The sequence below is a fragment of the Anolis sagrei genome, chromosome 3 (genome assembly GCF_037176765.1).
Source record: "Anolis sagrei isolate rAnoSag1 chromosome 3, rAnoSag1.mat, whole genome shotgun sequence".
Taxonomy (NCBI): domain Eukaryota; kingdom Metazoa; phylum Chordata; class Lepidosauria; order Squamata; family Dactyloidae; genus Anolis; species Anolis sagrei.
In genome coordinates this window covers 261,194,382-261,213,823 of record NC_090023.1, presented here as the reverse complement: position 1 = coordinate 261,213,823, position 19,442 = coordinate 261,194,382, and the positions used below count along the sequence as shown (strand labels likewise).

Genomic DNA, 19,442 nt, shown 5'->3' with positions numbered 1-19,442 from the left:
CAAGCGACACTGACCCAGACTGCACACTGGCGATGACCTTGAGGCTGGCGGCGTTGCGGATCAGTTTGTCCAACGTGTTCACTATCTGTGCAAACTTAGGGCGGAGGTTGCGGTCGCGCACCCAGCAGTCCAACATGAGCTGGTGCAGCGCCGTGGGGCAGTCCATTGGGGGCGGCAGGCGGTAATCTTGTTCTACAGCGTTGATCACCTACAAGAACAAACGGAAAACAATGCTTGGTCACTTGGACCTTGCTCCTGGTCTTCTTCATCATCCTGGAAAACCCATCCCATCCTGGTCTTTCTCCTGGTTCATACTTACATCCTGGTTGGACATGTCCCAGTAAGGCCTCTCCCCGTAGGACATGACCTCCCACATGACGATCCCATAACTCCACACATCACTGGCAGAAGTGAATTTGCGGTATGCAATGGCTTCCGGAGCTGTCCACCGGATTGGGATCTTGCCACCCTGTGGGAAGATACAATTGAGACCATTAATGCATGACAAACCTCTGTGTTTCCCTCCTGTTGCTTGAACATCTTGGAAGATTCAGGCGTTTTGAACCAAGGTGGAGGCTTCAAAAGCACATATACGGCTTATAGACCACACATCTACTCTACAGGTAGCATACACAATCCCTACCTTGGGGTTTTTAAAAGCCTTGTTATGAATGTGTATGGCTGTGAACTTTTTTTAAAACGAAGTGAATATTTTATGATATATACTCATGCATAAGTTGAACTTTTTCAACCCAAAAAACCTGGGTTAATTTGTGAGCAATACTCTCCACTACTCTGTTTTTGGAATGTCTGGGTGAAAACATGGCAGCTATAGAAGCTCTTTGGTGCTTTCCTGATGTTATAAAGAATGGAGAAGGTTGGCACTTCAATTAGATTCTCCCAGGACAGACTAAAAATCAAAATTCAAAATTCTGACCCAAAAAAGCTACCCTTGACATATATACAAGTATATATGGTTAATCTCTCCACCAACCCATCATGTGTTCTGGGCCCAGATCAAAGGCATGAATGCTTACTTTACAGTAGAATAGCAACAGCAGTATTAGTTCCATGCTATATTAAAAGTACAGTTTGAACCCAAGAGGGAAGAAGTATGGTGTGTGACTGTGATGCCCACATACCAGTGAGCTGGTGTAGGTGGGGTCTGTAGGGTCATCCTCTAGGAAGCGCGAGAGACCAAAGTCGGATACTTTGCAGACCAGGTTGCTGTTGACGAGGATGTTGCGGGCTGCCAGGTCCCGGTGCACGTAGTTCATCTCTGAGAGGTACTTCATGCCAGCTGCGATGCCACGTAGCATCCCAACCAGCTGGATCACAGTGAATTGTCCATCGTTTAGCTGTTGGCACAAAGACGGAGATCAGACAAGTGCACGGAATCATCCGTCTTTAACTCATAAGTGGAGCTGAAAGTTCATCTCCCCATTAAGATTTCCATAACTGTCCCACTCATTATAATTGCTGAACCATTATAACACGGCCATCTTGCCCTTTGATCTTTCAAAAGCTCAAGAGTGGACAGAGCTTGAATTATATTTATAATTTCAAGTTATTAGCATCAAACACTTGATCAGAAGTCTCACATGGAGCTAGGGAATCCTGTAATAAGTTGGAAATGTGAAGACAGATAACAAGATTTTCCATTACTTTTGTAGGCTACTAGCTATCTCACAATGTATCACATTTCTGGTGGAATATATAGCTTAGGAACTAGGCTTGTGTTTGATGCTTCAAAAATCTGTACTGCATCCTACTACTAATACATCCCAGATGGTCTTCTACTCCTTCTCCCAATCAGCTTGGGGAATACATTTTCTACACTAAAACTTTCAGAATCCTACAAGGTTGATTGTGGGAGTCGGGGATTTGTAGTCCTCAAACCCACAAACCCATCAACTTTATACTCTAGCTGCAGTTGACGTACTGTCATCAAACTTGGGAAGCAACAGAAAACACAAAAGGCACAATGCATGTTGGCCTTGAGTTATACTCCCAGTCTGGTCAGAGGTACTTTTGTTTTTCAAAAAATGTGTTGTAAGCCCCATTGGGTACAACTTGTGGAAAAACAACATACAAATAGGTTGTTGTAGGTTTTTCTGGGCTATATGGACATATTATAGACCAGTGGTTCTCAACCTGGGGTCCCCAGATGTTTTTGGCCTACAACTTCCAGAAATCACAGCCAGTTTACCAGCTGTTAGGATTTCTGGGAGTTGAAGGCCAAAAACATCTGGGGAACCCAGGTTAAGAACCACTGTTCTAGATGCATTCTCTCCTGATGTTTTGCCTACATCTACGGCAGGCATCCTCAGAGGTTGTGACCTCAAACATGGTCTAGAACATAGCCATATAGCCCAAAAAAATACAATAACCCAGTGACTCTGGCCATGAAAGCCTTCGACAATACAGCATACAAATAATGGCTAGACATGAGACAGGAAGGGATGCAAATGTGTTTCTTACCCGCAGGAAAGAGTCGAGGGCACAGTTCTCCATGAACTCCGTAACAATCATGACTGGCCGGCTTTTGGTGACCACACCTTCCAAGTGTATGATGTTGGGGTGGTCGAACTGCCCCATGATGCTGGCCTCGCTAAGAAAGTCCCTCCTCTGCCTCTCTGTGTAGCCCACTTTCAGTGTCTTGATGGCCACAAAGATCTCTCGCCGGCCTGGCAGCTTGAGACGACCCCGGCAGACTTCCCCAAATTCACCTGGGCAGAGGAGATAAGAGAGGAATATCAAGGAGATGGTCGATGCCACCCTCCAAATTCTGCCACTCTCCTTCCTTTGTGAACATGTCCTAGGCTCGTAGCAAGGGACTTGCCTGCTCCAATCACTTCTTCAATTTTCACGCATGAGATGTCAATTTCCTTGGCAAATTCCCGGACAGCTTCGTTTGGGTCCTCATAAGTGAAGGGGTCGATATAAACCTTCATCCCTGGAGTGACTGTGAAGACAAAGAGGATACTGGTTTTGTACATGGCAGAAACGTTCAGCCGTACAGAAAGTGGAACTTAAGGTTTGTTCATGTTCGAATCTCCTATCTTCTTTTTCACTATCCCTGTGGCAAAGTCTGGCACCAAATTGTGTGTACCAAATTAAATTGGTCCATCTGTTTTAGAGGCTCATGATTTGCTTAACAGTTCTAAAGGGGAAAATGTTCTGAGCATCCTGGGAAACCTTTTCATATTAGGATGAGGACAAAAACCTACCCGTTCCCCATCTACCAAAAAACTTGAATGCCAAATCTCATGGCAATTGGAAACACATTAGCAACTGTCAAGGGTGGACCATATCTCCCAATATAGGACTGTCCAGGACCTAAGATCCTCAGACAAAACACTGTATTCCAGCCTTGCAACCTTTAGAGAAATGGATGGTGTGGATGCAAGGCAGAGCCTTATTGGTAGCTGCCCCAGGCCCAGGAATTTCTTTCCAGGGAGGCTACACCTTTTCATTCCAACAGGCTTTCAAAATCAAAGGTTTTCAAGGGAATGGCTTTTAAGTGGGCACTGTATTGTTTTTAATGAATTATTATTTTATTTCTTTCAAATGTATGTTAATATTGTTATAGCTTATTCTATTTTAATGGAGCCCCCGGTGGCGCAGTGGGTTAAGCCTTGTGATGGCAGGACTGAAGACCGACAGGTCATAGGTTCGAATCCCGGGAGAGGCGGATGAGCTCCCTCTATCGGCTCCAGCTCCTCATGCAGGGACATGAGAGAAGCCTCCCACAAGGATGATAAAACATCAGAAATCATCCAGGCATCCCCTGGGCAACGTCCTTGCAGATGACCAATTCTCTCACAACAGGAGCGGTTGCTCCTGACACGACAAAAAAAAATCTATTTTAATGTCAATCTTTTTATAGTCATAACTATACTGTACTTGTCTTCAAATGTAGGCTGTCTTGACTCCACATTTTAGCAAAACAGATTGGGTATAAGTTTGTGTAGAATAGTCATGGGCCCGGTATTTGTCTCATTTGTTTCTTTCATGCTTTTGTTTCGTACCATTCATTTGGATGGCATGAAATGGTACACCCTCCTCCTGTTTGAAAAAAATGGGTGAAACCAAAGGTAAGTGAAAATGGTAGCCATTTGGTCAGCTGATTTTTGGCACTTGGCACACTTGGTTGTCAGCCTTGGCAGGGCCTACAGGCCCTGGCATTTTGCTGACAATGGGCTGAAAATATTCAGGTTTTTTTTCAGACCTTGGATGAAAAAGCTCATTTGGAAAAGTGACCGTTTTTGGGAGAGGTGCTCAAAAATGAAAACAAGGCCTTACGAATGAAACAAACCAAAACATATAGTGATTCTGGACAAATGCACAAGACTAATATAGAGTCGGACCCCTATGTGAGTGCTGGCTATTAAGGTAGATTTTGGGAAGGCACTTAGAATTGTGGCACAAAATACAAAGTTCATAATGTTAGATTACAAATTTGTGCCTCCAGTACAGAATGTTAGCCAAAAACCATAACAAAGGGGAGATCCAAATGTGAGGATATTTAGTGCCATGCAGAAGTTATATAGAAATATTTGTTTTTATATAGTGATTGGTGGGGACGAGAGACAGGGCCTTCTCGGTGATTGCTCCCCGGCTATGCAACTCCCTTCCTGGTGAGATCAGGTCAGCCCCCTCTCTCCTGTCCTTTAGAAGGATGGTAAAAACTTGGCTGTGGGACCAAGCTTTCGGGACAGGGCAATAAAGTGGCAATGGGAAAGATGACCAGGCCAATTAGATTTGACGCGGATGACTAGGATGTTATTAAATGGTGTATTTTAATATTTTGATAAATGCTTTTTAATCTTTATGTATGAGTATGTGAATTTGTGTCCCAGCATTGAATGTTTCCCATATATATGCTGTGCTCCATCCTGAGTCCCCTTCGGGGTGAGAAGGGCGGAATATAAATGTTTTAAATAAATAAATAAATAATTTTCATGCATGAGTATGAAAGCTAGGCCTTGAGTTGCTTCACCAATATGTAAGTAAGCATCATCTATAAGGCAAACTTTCACATGCATGGGAAACTCTGCTGTCTCTATGCTCAGGTTGATACTCACTGTATTGCTGGAGTTTCTCTGTATACTCTGAATCTGAACTGTTATGTTGCTTCCTACCAAAGAGAGACAAAAAGAATAATCAAACACACAGCAATTATCCTGGTCATCTCCTCACAAAGATCTGAGCACCGGACTACATACTTATTTGCACATACACACCCATGAACCAGAGAGAGTTGTCATCCATTCTGCCATTTCCCCAAGAGTCAAACATTTATTCTGGCATTACAATCAACATGTCAACATTCAAAGTTAACAAATGCATGTTCATTATCCTCACACAGGCACGGATAACAGCTGGGGAGCATTTGATAGGTCCCAGAAAGAGTTTGTGGATTAAGAGTTGAAAATGTGTGGCTCTTCTAATGGTATTGGATTGCAGCTTCCATTATTTTGATCATGAGATAGGCATATCTCCATCCTCTGGAAAGCTACGTATTCTCTGATGCAGACAGAAGACCCAATCCCAATGTAATAGGATCCTTGACTTGACCCCTCACTTCCCATATTGCAAGGCCTTCAAGAGCTAGTACCTGAAGCAGACAATGGCGATTACCACCACAGCGATCACAAAGACTAGGCCTGCAGTTGCCGATCCCACAATAAGAGGCAGTTCTTGGAAACTCTTGCTGCTGGAGCCTGTTATGGGAGAGAGGAAGGACAGGAGTGTTGGAAGGCAGCAGCACAGCACCAAGAAAGAGGTAGGAAGGGAAGAGCATATGTACGGAAGGCAGGAAGGGGTAGAAAATGCATACCATCCTCTACTGGTGTCCGAAATTCCATTGGGAGGCTGTACTGGCCATAACCGGCCACTGTGCGGGCCCGGACTTGTATCATGTAGCCAGCGTTGGGTTTCAGCCCTTCCAAGCGAACCATGCTCTTCTGGCTGGTGACCGTATTGGCAATGCCATCACTTTGGCCCTGCTGTTGGGTAAAATGGGAAAGATGTGTGTCAACCTCAGCTTGTTTACTTTCTGAACCTTAATAGAGTCGAATAAAACTGTATAGGCCAAAGATCCCCTACGGATGTCCCGGTCCTCAAACACTCTCTGCTTCATTCGGAAAAATGCTGCACTCGCAGAGCTCAGGCGGTGTTGTATTTTGGTGTTGATGTTGACCTTGGTGGAGAGGTGGCTGTCAAGGTAGCGGAAATGGCCAACATTTTCTAATGTTACACCATTAAACTGTAAGGCCAAAGATGTATATGAAATGAAAGGAAGAACTTGGTTTCTCTGAGGACTGTATCAGTTTACACAAGAAGTAACGCCTGAGTATTATCCAACTACCTGATTACCACCTACTCTAATTAGCAGCATCTTAGTATCTAGACTTCGGAACTCATTCCCAAGGGAGGCAAAAATGAGCCAGTCTCCTTCCATTGGCAAGTGAAGGGTTTTGAAGGCTTTTAAGGTAAAGACGGTAATAGGTGTTGAGTCAATGTTAGGAAAATGGCAGGGCATAATAATAATGAAAATATGGTAATTTTGACATAAGATTGCATAGATTCCATAACTGTGGAATCTGTAACTGTGGTTTCATTTACCCATTCTGGGAGGGGGGCGGGGAGAAGAACTGTCACTCTAGATTTTTGCTAGGACCTCCAGCGCAAATATGGGGTGCTTTTGCCAGAAGACACCTCTGTATGAATCTCTAGGTCGCTGAGCCTGGAACCCCAGGACTTGGTGGTAGCCAGGGAGCTTTCGCACAATTAAAACTTGTGTGACAGCTGTGTCCGTACCCTGGGAAGTCAGACTTGGCCATGGTAGTCTAGAATAGATTACTGCAGCATGCTCTATGTTGGGCTACCTTTGAATATGGTTTTGAAGCTCAAAGTAGTCCAATGGGCGGCAGCCAGATTTCTCACCGGAGCGATGTACAGGGAGCATACAAGCCTCCTGCTATGTCAGCTCCAATGGCTGCCAGTCTGCTACCGAGCACAATTCAAAGTGCTGGCTTTGGTCTATAAAGCTCTAAACAGCTCTGGTCCAACTTACCTGTCAGAACGTATTTCTCCCTATGAAATGTGTGTGTGGGGGGGGGGAGGGGCTCTGTTCTAAGTCCCACTCTCACCGCGAGCATGATTGATGGGAACGAGACACAGGGCCTTCCCAGTGGTGGCCCCTCAGTTGTTGAACTCCCTCCCCAATGATATCATCCTGCCTCCCTCTCTCCTGGTATTCAGGAAAAAAAGTTACAACTTGGCTTTGCAATCAGGCAAAGTGTAGCAAGGAAATGATGACCTTAAGATTGGATATTATGTTTAAATAGTTTTATGATCTATTTTACTTGTTTATTGCATTGATGTAGTGTATTTTATGTTGTTGAATATGCGGCATTGAATATTGCCATTACATATGCCACTCTGAGTCCCCTGCAAGGGTGAGAAGAGCAGGATAGAAATTGAGTAAATATATAAATACAAAGGTCACCCAGCACAACTCAATGGTATGCTGGGACAGGAAATAATTTATTTTAATGATGTTCCAAATTATTATCTACAGTTTCCGGTGACTGTAGTCTGACTGGGAACATATCACCTGAAGGCAGTGGGGTCCTACTGTAATAACAATGATATTTATGAAGAGGAGGAGGAGGAGGTGCAGGGGCGATGACTAAAACTACCACTAAAAATGAAGAAGCTAGATAACATCTTCAGTTGTCAAAATCTTTCATATATATTATTCCAAAAATCCTATCAATATGCTGATTTCATTATCTCCCTATTGCAGACAGGAGTCTGAAGATGAGAAACAAGGGCTGGTCCAAAATGATATTTCTGTTTCTGAGCTCACACTCTTTGTATTTACTTTGGCCTGGCCAGTTCATCTCTCCATCACTTGCACCACTTGTCCTTGTGCACAAGCTTTAACCCTAATACTCAACAGCGCAGAATTCCTGCCAACGGATTGACCTTACCTTCTCAAAGTACTTGATCTCATAGTCCAGGATGATCCCGTTGGGCTGTTTGGGTGGTTCCCAGGAAAGGGTCATGCTGCTTCCGGTGCTGCCATGCAGGTGCATAGTAGGAACTGCAGAAGGAGCTGGAGAAAAAGGACAAGTCTCAGCCCCTCTCCTTTGCTAAAGGAGCAACAGCCATGTGGCTCATACCAGGTAGGCTCCCTAGATGAGTGGTTCTCAACCTTCCTAATGCTGAGACCCCTTAATACAGTTTCTCATGTTGTGGTGACCCAAAACAATACAATTATTTTTCTTGCTACTTCATAACTGTAACTTTGCTACTGTTATGAATCATAATGTAAATATCTGATATTCAGGATGTATTTTCATTCACTGGACCAAATTTGGCACAAATACTTCATACGCCCACATTTGAATCCTGGTGGGGTTGGAGGGGGATTGATTTTGTCATTTGGGAGTTGTAGTTGCTGGGATTTATAGTTCACCTACAATGAAAGAGCATTCCGAACTCCACCAACGATGGAACTGAACCAAACTTGGCCCATAAAACTCCCATGACCAATAGAAAATACTGAAATGGTTTGATGGGCATTGACTTTGAGAGTTGTAGTTCACCTCCATCCAGAGAGCACTGGGGACTCAAACAATGATGGATCTGGACTAAACTTGGCAGGAATACTCAATATGCCCAAATGTGAACACTGGCAGAGTTTGGGGAAAATAGACTTTGACATTGCTCCTGCAATTTGAGGTACAAAGGAAGGCCGAAACTAAGACAAGTCAAACCCGCATTTTGGACTTTAGGAGAGCTGATTTCCAAAAAATGAAGGAAACGCTGAGCAGCATTCCGTGGACACAGATACTAAAAGACAAGGGAGCGACGGATGGATGGGAATTTCTCAAGAGTGAAATACTCAAGGCGCAATTGCAAACCGTGCCAACAAAGAGAAAAAATAGGACAAGTGCAAAGAAGCCAGAATGGATGTCCAAAGAACTTCTAACTGCGCTAAGACACAAAAGGGACATGCACAAGAAGTGGAAAAAGGGAGAAATCACCAAAGAAGAATTCAAACAAATAGCCAACACCTGTAGGGAAAAGGTCCGCAAGGCTAAAGCAAAAAACGAGCTCAGACTTGCCAGGGACATTAAAAACAATAAAAAGGGCTTCTATTCTTATGTCAGTAGAAAAAGGAAAAACAAGGAGGCGATAGGACCTCTTCGAGGAGAAGATGGGGCAATGCTGACAGGGGATAGGGAAAAGGCAGAACTACTTAATGCCTTCTTTGCCTCGGTATTCTCACAAAAAGAGAGTCTTCAACCTCAGCAAGATGGAGTGGATGAGGGATTGGAGGACATCCAACCCCAAATTGGGAAAGAAGTCGTCCAGGAATACCTGGCCACTCTTAATGAGTTCAAGTCCCCAGGGCCAGATCAACTACACCCCAGAGTATTGAAGGAACTAGCGGAAGTCATTTCGGAACCATTGGCAACCATCTTTGAGAGTTCTTGGAGAACGGGAGAAGTTCCAGCAGATTGGAGGAGGGCCAATGTGGTCCCAATCTTCAAGAAGGGAAAAAAGGACGACCCAAACAACTACCGTCCGGTCAGCCTCACGTCGATACCGGGCAAGATTCTGGAAAAGATTGTTAAGGAAGCGGTCTGCAAACACTTAGAAACAAATGCAGTCATCGCTAATAGTCAACATGGATTTATCAAAAACAAGTCATGCCAGACTAATCTGATCTCTTTCTTCGATAGAGCTACAAGCTGGGTAGATGCGGGGAATGCCGTGGATGTAGCGTACCTGGATTTCAGTAAAGCCTTCGACAAGGTCCCCCATGACCTTCTGGCAAGGAAACTAGTCCAATGTGGGCTAGGCAAAACTACAGTGAGGTGGATCTGTAATTGGTTAAGTGGACGAACACAGAGAGTGCTCACTAATGCTTCCTCTTCATCTTGGAAAGAAGTGACGAGCGGAGTGCCGCAGGGTTCCGTCCTGGGCCCGGTCCTGTTCAACATCTTTATTAATGACTTAGATGAAGGGCTAGAAGGCATGATCATCAAGTTTGCAGACGACACCAAATTGGGAGGGATAGCCAATAGTCCAGAGGACAGGAGCAGAATTCAAAACGATCTTGACAGATTAGAGAGATGGGCCAAAACTAACAAAATGAAGTTCAACAGTGACAAATGCAAGATACTCCACTTTGGCAGAAAAAATGAAATGCAAAGATACAGAATGGGGGACGCCTGGCTCAAGAGCAGTACGTGTGAAAAAGATCTTGGGAGTCCTCGTGGACAACAAGTTAAACATGAGCCAACAATGTGATGTGGCGGCAAAAAAAGCCAATGGGATTTTGGCCTGCATCAATAGGAGCATAGTGTCTAGATCTAAGGAAGTAATGCTACCCCTCTATTCTGCGTTGGTTAGACCACATCTGGAATATTGTGTCCAATTCTGGGCACCACAATTCAAGAGAGATATTGACAAGCTGGAATGTGTCCAGAGGAGGGCGACTAAAATGATCAAGGGTCTGGAGAACAAGCCCTATGAGGAGCGGCTTAGGGAACTGGGCATGTTTAGCCTGAAGAAGAGAAGGCTGAGAGGAGATATGATAGCCATGTATAAATATGTGAGAGGAAGCCACAGGGAGGAGGGAGCAAGCTTGTTTTCTGCTTCCTTGGAGACTAGGACGCGGAACAATGGCTTCAAACTACAAGAGAGGAGATTCCATCTGAACATTAGGAAGAACTTCCTGACTGTGAGAGCCGTTCAGCAGTGGAACTCTCTGCCCCGGAGTGTGGTGGAGGCTCCTTCTTTGGAAGCTTTTAAGCAGAGGCTGGATGGCCATTTGTCAGGGGTGATTTGACAATATTCCTGCTTCTTAGCAGGGGGTTGGACTGGATGGCCCTTGAGGTCTCTTCCAACTCTATGATTCTATGATTCTATGATTTTGGAGTTGTAATTGTTGGGATTTATAGTTCACCTACAATAAAAAAGAATTCTAAACCCCACCAACGATAGAACTGGGCCAAACTTCCCATGGCCAACAGAAAATGATGGTCTTTGGCGACATCTCTGACACCCCCATGTGACCACCCAAGGGGTCCTGACCCCCCAGGTTGAGAAACGCTTCCCTAGACAGCTTGTGCCTTCATTCTCACATGTAAATACTAGACTGGATCTGTCCTCAGGAGGTATTTCTACCACCTTTTAAGGGTACACTTACACTATAGAATGAATGCAGTTTAATACTACTTTAACTGCCATGACTCAACTGAATCCTGGGAGTTGCAGTTTTGCAAAGTCTTTAGCCTTCTGTACCAGAAAGTGCCTATAGAAATGTCTGTCTCTGAGGCCACATGGAAAGATGTTTTTTTTTTGTCATGTCAGGAGTGACTTGAGAAACTGCAAGCTGCTTCTGGTGTGAGAGAATTGGCCGTCTGCAAGGACGTTGCCCAGTAGACGCCCGAATGAATTGATGTTTTTATCATCCTTGTGGGAGGCTTCTCTCATGTCCCTGCATGAGGAGCTGGAGCTGATAGAGGGAGCTCAACCGCCTCTCCCCGGATTCGAACCTGCGACCTGTCGGTCTTCAGTCCTGCCGGCACAGGGGTTTAACCCACTGCGCCACCGGGGGCTCCACGGAAAGAGGGTGTTTACGAATAAATAAGAAATGGGGATTATAGGTGTTACGGCCTCCATCTTTCTCTTTCCAATATCTAGCCAGCTTTGTTTTCACTAGCTTGTTTCCTTCTATGCATGGCAGCTGACTCAAATTCACAAAAATTAGCTTTGTTTATCGGCTGGCTGGCCAATATTTTAGAAATAAAGAACAGAGCTAATTTTATCCTCCCTCACCTTCGAATGCCTCAAACAAAAACCACCAACATGTTCACATTTTCTGCAATGCTGAAATTTGGAATCCTTTGTTAAAGGAAAGATCAAATTCCTCTCCCCAGGATTCCGCGGCGCCTACAAAATACCAACTCAAGGCCAAACTTTGCCCGGAACCACAATCTTGAAGGTTCTTGTCTGTCAATACAGACCATATATGTTGACTATTGATATTCTCAGGGGGTCTCTAAATACCAATTCCCTGGGAAAGACTCAAGGTGTACTCACCTGCTTGGTTGGTGGTGATGTTCACAGAGGCAAACTGGGGGTTCTGGGGGTTCTTACTGGAGACGCCATTCACAGCTTGGATCTCGAAGGTGTACTGCGTATGGGCCATCAGGTTGCTGATGTAGATGTGCCTCTCGGTCAGACCAAGCTGGCGGGGGACAAACTCCACGTTGTCGTCACAGCGCATGCACAGACGACGCTCCACGCTGCACTTCTTGCAGATGACATTATAGAGCAGGTCGTCTCGGCCACCCGAGTCCCGGGGCTCGTTCCATTCCAGGACCAGTGACGTCTCGTTCACATTGGATATGACGCTGCGTGGGGCCGACGGGACACCTGCGGGTGGATCAACATTGTTCAAGGTACTGAAGAAGCCTGAGTCTTCTCCTTCCTGCTAAATACTGGGCTTACACTAAAGCCTTACTCTCAGTATAATACTTCAGTACTTTATACAAGTCATGAGAAAACTGGAAACGTTTTAGGGAAGGGGCAAAAAATAGTTTTTCTAGAATTAAGCTATTCAGGGGTGGGGAAATGATTAGAGAATATTTTTTTCCTGAATATCCTTTGGATGAAGACTGAATTCTCCAGAATTTGGAGAATGCCAAAAGAGAAAGACATCCTCTAAGGAAATCTGGCAAGAAAACCATATTGCAAATTCATAATGTTGGATGAAAGAACATACTGGGCAAAGAGGAGAACTGCAAAGAACAGGCAATAGTATTGGAAGTGAATCCACAGTTCTATGTCAATTCCTCCATCCTATTTATAGATGAGTGGAGGATTTTGATGAATATTCTTCCTGCCAATTACTTTCCATGCAAGGTACAAAGTGCTAGTTATTACCTTTAAAGCTCCACATATATGGGCCCAGGGTTGTCTTCCCTTGTGTAATCCACTCTGTACACTCTCTGGGGCATATTTACTTCAACCAGCCAGGATTAGATTAACAATAGTTACTTAGGAGACTTTTTCTTTAGCTGCCCTCAAATTGTGAATGACCTGCTAGAGGAGCTTCAACAGCAGGATACACTAGACTCATAGAATCAAAGAGTTGGAAGAGACCTCATGGGCCATCCAGTCCAACCTCCTGCCAAGAAGCAGGAATATTGCATTCAAAGCACTCCTGTCAGATGGCCATCCAGCCTCTGTTTAAAAGCTTCCTAAGAAGGAGCCTCCATCACACTCCGGGGCAGAGAGTTCCACTGCTGAATGGCTCTCACAGTTAGGAAGTTCTTCCTCATGTTCAGGTGGATACTCCTTTCCTGTAGTTTGAAGCCATTATTCTGCATCCTAGTCTCCGGGACAGCAGAAAACAAGTTTGCTCCCTCTTCCCTATGACTTCTTCCCACGTATTTATACATGGCTATCATGTCTCCTCTCAGCCTTCTCTTCTTCAGGCTAAACATGCCCAGCTCCTTAAGCCGCTCCTCATAGGGCTTGTTCTCCAGACCCTTGATCATTTTAGTCGCCCTCCTCTGGACACATTCCAGCTGTCTGGATACACTATCTGAATTTAATACAGCATTAAAAGCCAATGTCTTCTGGCAAAATATCATATGTAGTTTTTTTTACCTTTATTCTTCTTTTTGGAAAATATACCTTAATAAAAATTATTTATACATCCATACATACTTATAGAGAGAACTGATGCATGTTCTTTTGACTGATTGTGTATTTTTAATTGGTGCTGCATGTTTCAAACCGAGGATATGTGCCCATCAATTGTGTTTGATTGATGTTATAAATGATGTGTTTAATCTGTTGTTTTCCCACCTTAATCCATAGGGAGAGGTTGGCAAGCATTTTCTGAAGGGAAGGACTGAAATTCTGTGATAGCTAGGCAAACAGTTAGTACCAGAAAATTATCAGAAAATAAGTGTATCTGCCAAATATAGTACATACAACCCTACCTGGAGAATAATATTGAAACTTTTCTGCTCTATGTATTGTCGAAGGCTTTCATGGGCGGAATCGCTGGGTTGTTGTAAGTTTTTCGGGTTGTATGGCCATGTTCTAGAAGCATTCCCTCCTGATGTTTCACCTGCATATGTGGCAAGCATCCTCAGAGGTTGCGCACAACCTCTGAGGAGGCTTGCCACAGATGCAGGCGAAACATCAGGAGAGAATGCTTCTAAAACATGGCCATACAATCTGAAAAAACCTACAAAAACCCACTTTTATGCCCTGGTAGTCACATGTATGCACTAGGTTAAAGCAAGGTGACCAGACTGTTCACTAAAACTATATAAAATCATATTATACTACTTGCACTGGCTATAAATTTATTCCCCGACTAATTCAAAGTGCTGATTTAAATGTTTAAAGCCTATTCTAAACAGTCCATAGTCAGTTTATCCAAAGCCTCTTATCCTATCTATTCACTTGGGCCATCAGGCATTTCTCTAAGTGCCCCCTTATCAAAATGGGATTTTTGGGGACTTTTTGAGTCAGCAATTGCTACTGGTTAAACTGGGTGGCTGATTTGTAGAAAAAGCACCCTGAAAAACCACCTCTGATTCAGAACAGCATTAACAGAGGTTGGGCAACTTGCTCAGGGTTCATCTATTCTGCAGAATTAACACACTTTGATGCCACTTTAACTGTCAGGGTCCAATGCTATGGAATCCTGGGATTTGTAGTTTGGTGAGACACCAGCATTATTTGGGAGAGGTTAGATCAGGCATGGGGAAACTTCAACCCTCCATGTGTTTTGGATTTCAACTCCCACCTGCTGTTAGGAATTGTGGGAGCTGAAGTCCAAAACATCTGGAGGGCCAAAGTTTACCCATGTCCGTGTTAAACCCTTTTAAAACCACAGCTCCCATGATCCCATAGAGCTAAGTCCTGGTGGGTAAATGTGGTGTCAAACTGCATTAATTCTACAGTGTAGATGTACTCTTACTTCTTTCAGTACAAATGTACTTTTTTCTCCTAAATTGAGTGAGCTCTGAGGGAAAAAAATGGTAAGGCAACTTTTACGGCTGAATATGAACTTGGGAAAAGCAGGCAGAAGAAAACACCACCTGGCTAGCATTTATGACATCAATAACACACACACATGCACATTTGCAAAGCAGCTTTGCAAATATTTTGAAAATGTTTGAGGGCTTTTTTTAATAAGGTGATGGATGAACATATAAATGAACCCATGTGCTGCTTTAGGAAATAATTGGGGCAGCTCCTTCCACATCCTGAAGGAAGGGGGCTGGCAGCCCCTGAGAAGCACAGGAGGATACGCAGAATGAGCCCATTTGGCACTTTCCAGCATGAAACGGTTAAACGTGAAATTCAGTGCAGGCCAGCAAACATTTGGATGGTTTCCAAAAAGGACTGAACAAATTCATAGTGGACAGGAGTATCAAAGTCATGATGGATATGGACAGGAGCATTGAAGTTGTGATGTATTGCCTTGAGTACCAGAGGAAATGATATCAGTGTTGGGGAGTATGAACAGAGGCTACAACTGTACAAGAGATGGAAAGATTGGACTACTGTAATGCGCTCTACGTGGGGCTGCCCTTGAAAACGGCTCAGAAATTCCAACTGGTCCAACTGTCGGCGGCCAGGTTGTTAACTGGCGCTCCTTACAGAGAGAGGTCAACCCTCCTGTTTAAGGAGCTCCATTGGCTGCCGTTCATCTTCTGGTCCCAATTCAAGCTGCAGGTGCTCACCTACAAAGCCCTAAAAGGTTTGGGACCTGCCTATCTGTGTGACCGCATCTCCATATATGAACCCACACGTTCCCTTCGATCATCTGGAGAGGCCCTGCTCATGATCCCACCTGCAAGCACTTTTGGTGGGGACGAGGAACAGGACCTTCTCTGTGGTGGCCCCCGACTCTGGAACTCTCTCTCCAAGGACTCCAGACATGCCCCAACATTGGCAATCTTTGCGGGGTATAAATAATAATAATAATAATAATAATAATAATAATAATAATTTTGCAAATGTTGTCACTTTTACGTATGTTGACATTTTAGGACACTCTTTCAAGAACCATGTCAACGGCTGCAAGAGTTTTCACCTCTTTGTCAGAGCAAAAAGTCCACACTTTTCTCCTACAATTTCATGAAGGAGATTTTTGTGTTTGTGATAACTCTATCTATTTATCTATCTATCTATCTATCTATCTATCTATCTATCTATTATGTATTATTATGTATTATCTATTATGTATGCACCTACCTGTCTTTCATGAAAAACTTATACAAAATACCTAATATCTTGCAAAGCTCCTAAATATGGAAAGCCAGTGAAAACTGTCCAAAAATGTGTGGAAATGTACAAGACACAGAGGAAATGTTGGAAATAATTTTTTCTTCCACATGAAAAGGAAGTAAGTGAAGATCTAGATACCCCGTATTGTGTTCAAGTCTTGATGCCCTGCTTGCGGTCTTCCCATAGATCAACCAAGGCAGGAATGGAAATCATATGTCCTGCAGATGCTGCTGGACCATATAAATCTCAGCATTCTTAATTATTGACTATGTTGTTCAGAATTACTAGGATATGTCATCCAATAAGACCTGGAGGGGCACATGCTTCTTTCTCTGATCTAAATAAAGTACATGACGAAGGTTACCCAGGGATTTCTTGTTTTGCAGCCCAGCCTCTCATCATTCTCCTTCGAAAGTTGAGAAAACTACCCAGCCCAATGCATAATCAGATAGGAATGGCACCAGGTTTTTGGATGGGCCCTGGGGATATTTTGCTATTTGCCTGTTCTGGGCACAATTCCCATTTGTTCCCCCTTCACAGCTTTGCAAACAAACACTTTGGTGGTTATTGAGAATCTTCCCCTTGCTTTTTTTGCAGGCTGACTTCTTGAAAATTAAACTTGGCTTCAAACTTACATTGGCTGAGATCCCACATTGGTGCATACTTCTGCATATGCAGTTCCATGCTGTCCATCACATGACAAGGCTGGTAAGGGGCTCCCTAAAGTTGTTTTTTTACCAGTGAAAATGGGGGGCAGGCGATTTGGACCATAGAGAAGCAGCTATGGCACATTTACACTAACCACTTAAGACGTTGGCGCTGAAGAAAGTAGTTTTGTTGTGCAGATGTATTACATTGGAAATTCTGGAGCCGGTATTGAGACCCTGATGGTGATTACACACACTGCTGAGAACTCATGCTTTCTTTTGTGCACTTTTGTTGTCTAGTCCTAGTAGTTTGAAGTTGTTTGACCAATTGCAACATTCACACTTGCCTCAAGCAGAGAAGAGTTCTTACTCCAACCCTGGACATCATTCCAGAGATATATTGACTTCACTTGCCTAGTTTCCAACAGGCCTCACATCCTCTGAGAATGCCTGCCATAGATGTGGGCAAAACATCAGAAGAGAATGCTTCTGGAACATGGTTATACAACCCAGAAAAATCACAGAAACTCAGTGATTCCAGCCATGAAAGCCTTCGACAATACATAGCTTAGACCTGCTTTAAATGGCCAGTGTAAACTGGGCCCTATTCTCATCTCAGTGGTGGGAGGAAGAAATAAGAATGTGTCTTTTCCTTCTTCAGGATGGTAACAGCAAGATTTTCACTATCTGAAATCACCTTCTATATTTCTCCCTTCTGCATCAGTATAACATCAGGAACAAGGGTCCCTCTTGGGGTTCATCTATTCTGTAGAATTAATACAGTTTGACACTACTTTAACTGCCATGGTTCACTGCTAAATAATCCTGAGAGCTGGAGCTTTTGAAGGTCTTGAGCCTCTTCTACTAAAGAGTGCTGATATCTTACCAACATAAATTTGTATGATTCCATTAGCAATTAAAGTGGTGTCAAACTGCATTAATTCAACAGTGTAGATAGTCTCTCAGAGCTACTGGGTGTGGGAGGCTTTTTGTTAGAATGGAAGAGTAAGTGAATTGCCCTCTGTGCCCACCATAAGATGCTTCTTACGCACGAATAGGTCAAGAACAGGGTGCTAGTCATTGACTCCTTCGAGACTCTCCAGACAGAGCGGAACAATAGACCCTGAAGAAATATTTCTGAAACAAACAGAACCTTTCAGGAAAGACTTACTGGTGCAGGCGCTGTCTGGGGGGTCGGTGTCTGCTCGGAAATAGTTGTTGCGGCAAGTGCAGAGGGTGGCTGCTCCAGAGGTTGTTCGGCTGTTAGGGGGACAAGGGGTGCACAGACTTTCTCCCTGTTTTGACTTGAAGGTGCCGGGACCACAGGCTGCAAGAAAACGCACACATGCAAAGAAAGATTAGCTCTCAGTACTAAGACAGAGGTCCTCAAACCTTTTAAACAGAGGGCCAGGTCATAGTCCCTCAAACTGTTGGAGGGCCGGATTATGATTTGAAAAAAAACATGAATGAATTCATATGCACACTGAACATATCTTATATGTATTGCAAAAAACACTTCAAAACAATACAATAATTAAAATGAAGAACAATTTTAACAAATATAAAATTATTCGTATTTCAATGGGAACTGTGGGCCTGCTTTTGGCTGATGAGATAGGATTGTTGTTGTTGTTGTGTGCTTTCAAGTCGTTTCAGACTTAAGTTGACTCTGAGTGAAGGCTGGGTAAATGGCCTTGGAGGGCCGTATCTGGCCCCTGAGCCTTAGTTTGAGGACCTGCCTTGGTCCATGATGTAAAAACATTGTACTGCTTGTTTATTCCATGGATACAGGGTCATACTATATGTTGTTGCAGAGTACTAAAGTCTATTTGTTTCTTCCCACCCCATTAACATTTCCAGTCCTGAAAAAGACTATATCTTGCTCTATCAAAGGCAACATTTTAGGTTCACCTGCCTTGCATTGAATGTCAATCTACTATTCTTACTCAAGCTGCATCTAAATTTTAGAAATAATGCAGTTTGGCACCACTTTAACTGGCATGGCTCAATGCTATGGAATCCTGGGAGTTGTGGTTTGGTGAGCCACCAGCCCTCTGTGGCAAAGAAGGCTCCAGATTTTGTAAAACTGAGTCATGTCAGTGGTGGCAAACTGCATTCGTTTTACAGTGTAGATGCACCCTCAAATGTTTCTTTTCCCATCCTTGAATGCATAAAACACAATAGCTTTGTTGCATGAATGATCCAGTTCCTAGTTCACACATTCTCTTTTTCACTTGAGTTCTCCAATACTTTAATCAGGAATAAGATAGAGCTTCCTCCACAACTTAGTCGGCAAAACACAATGGAAAACAATGGCAAAACCTTTGCAAATTAAATTCTTCGTGTTCCAGGGCAAGGTGACCCAGCCCAGTATATCTGTGATGTTTTTCATGGATAGGTAAAGGAAAAGATTTTCCCCTGACATTAAGTCTAGTTGTGCCC

At 43.7% G+C, this 19,442-nt stretch overlaps 1 protein-coding gene across 1 annotated transcript in view; it reads right to left on the bottom strand.

Annotated features, from left to right (window-relative positions):
* The window catches only part of EPHB3 (EPH receptor B3), a 145,994-nt gene that overhangs the window by 7,940 nt on the left and 118,612 nt on the right, over positions 1-19,442 (bottom strand). The window contains exons 4-14 of the mRNA XM_060767418.2: positions 18,172-18,327; positions 12,133-12,468; positions 8,004-8,128; positions 5,843-6,011; positions 5,621-5,726; positions 5,088-5,140; positions 2,843-2,965; positions 2,482-2,729; positions 1,143-1,358; positions 320-469; positions 15-208 (exon numbers count right to left, since the gene is read on the bottom strand). Coding sequence (XP_060623401.2) covers positions 15-208; positions 320-469; positions 1,143-1,358; positions 2,482-2,729; positions 2,843-2,965; positions 5,088-5,140; positions 5,621-5,726; positions 5,843-6,011; positions 8,004-8,128; positions 12,133-12,468; positions 18,172-18,327 — 1,876 coding nt within the window. The remainder of the gene's footprint in view (positions 1-14; positions 209-319; positions 470-1,142; positions 1,359-2,481; positions 2,730-2,842; positions 2,966-5,087; positions 5,141-5,620; positions 5,727-5,842; positions 6,012-8,003; positions 8,129-12,132; positions 12,469-18,171; positions 18,328-19,442) is intronic.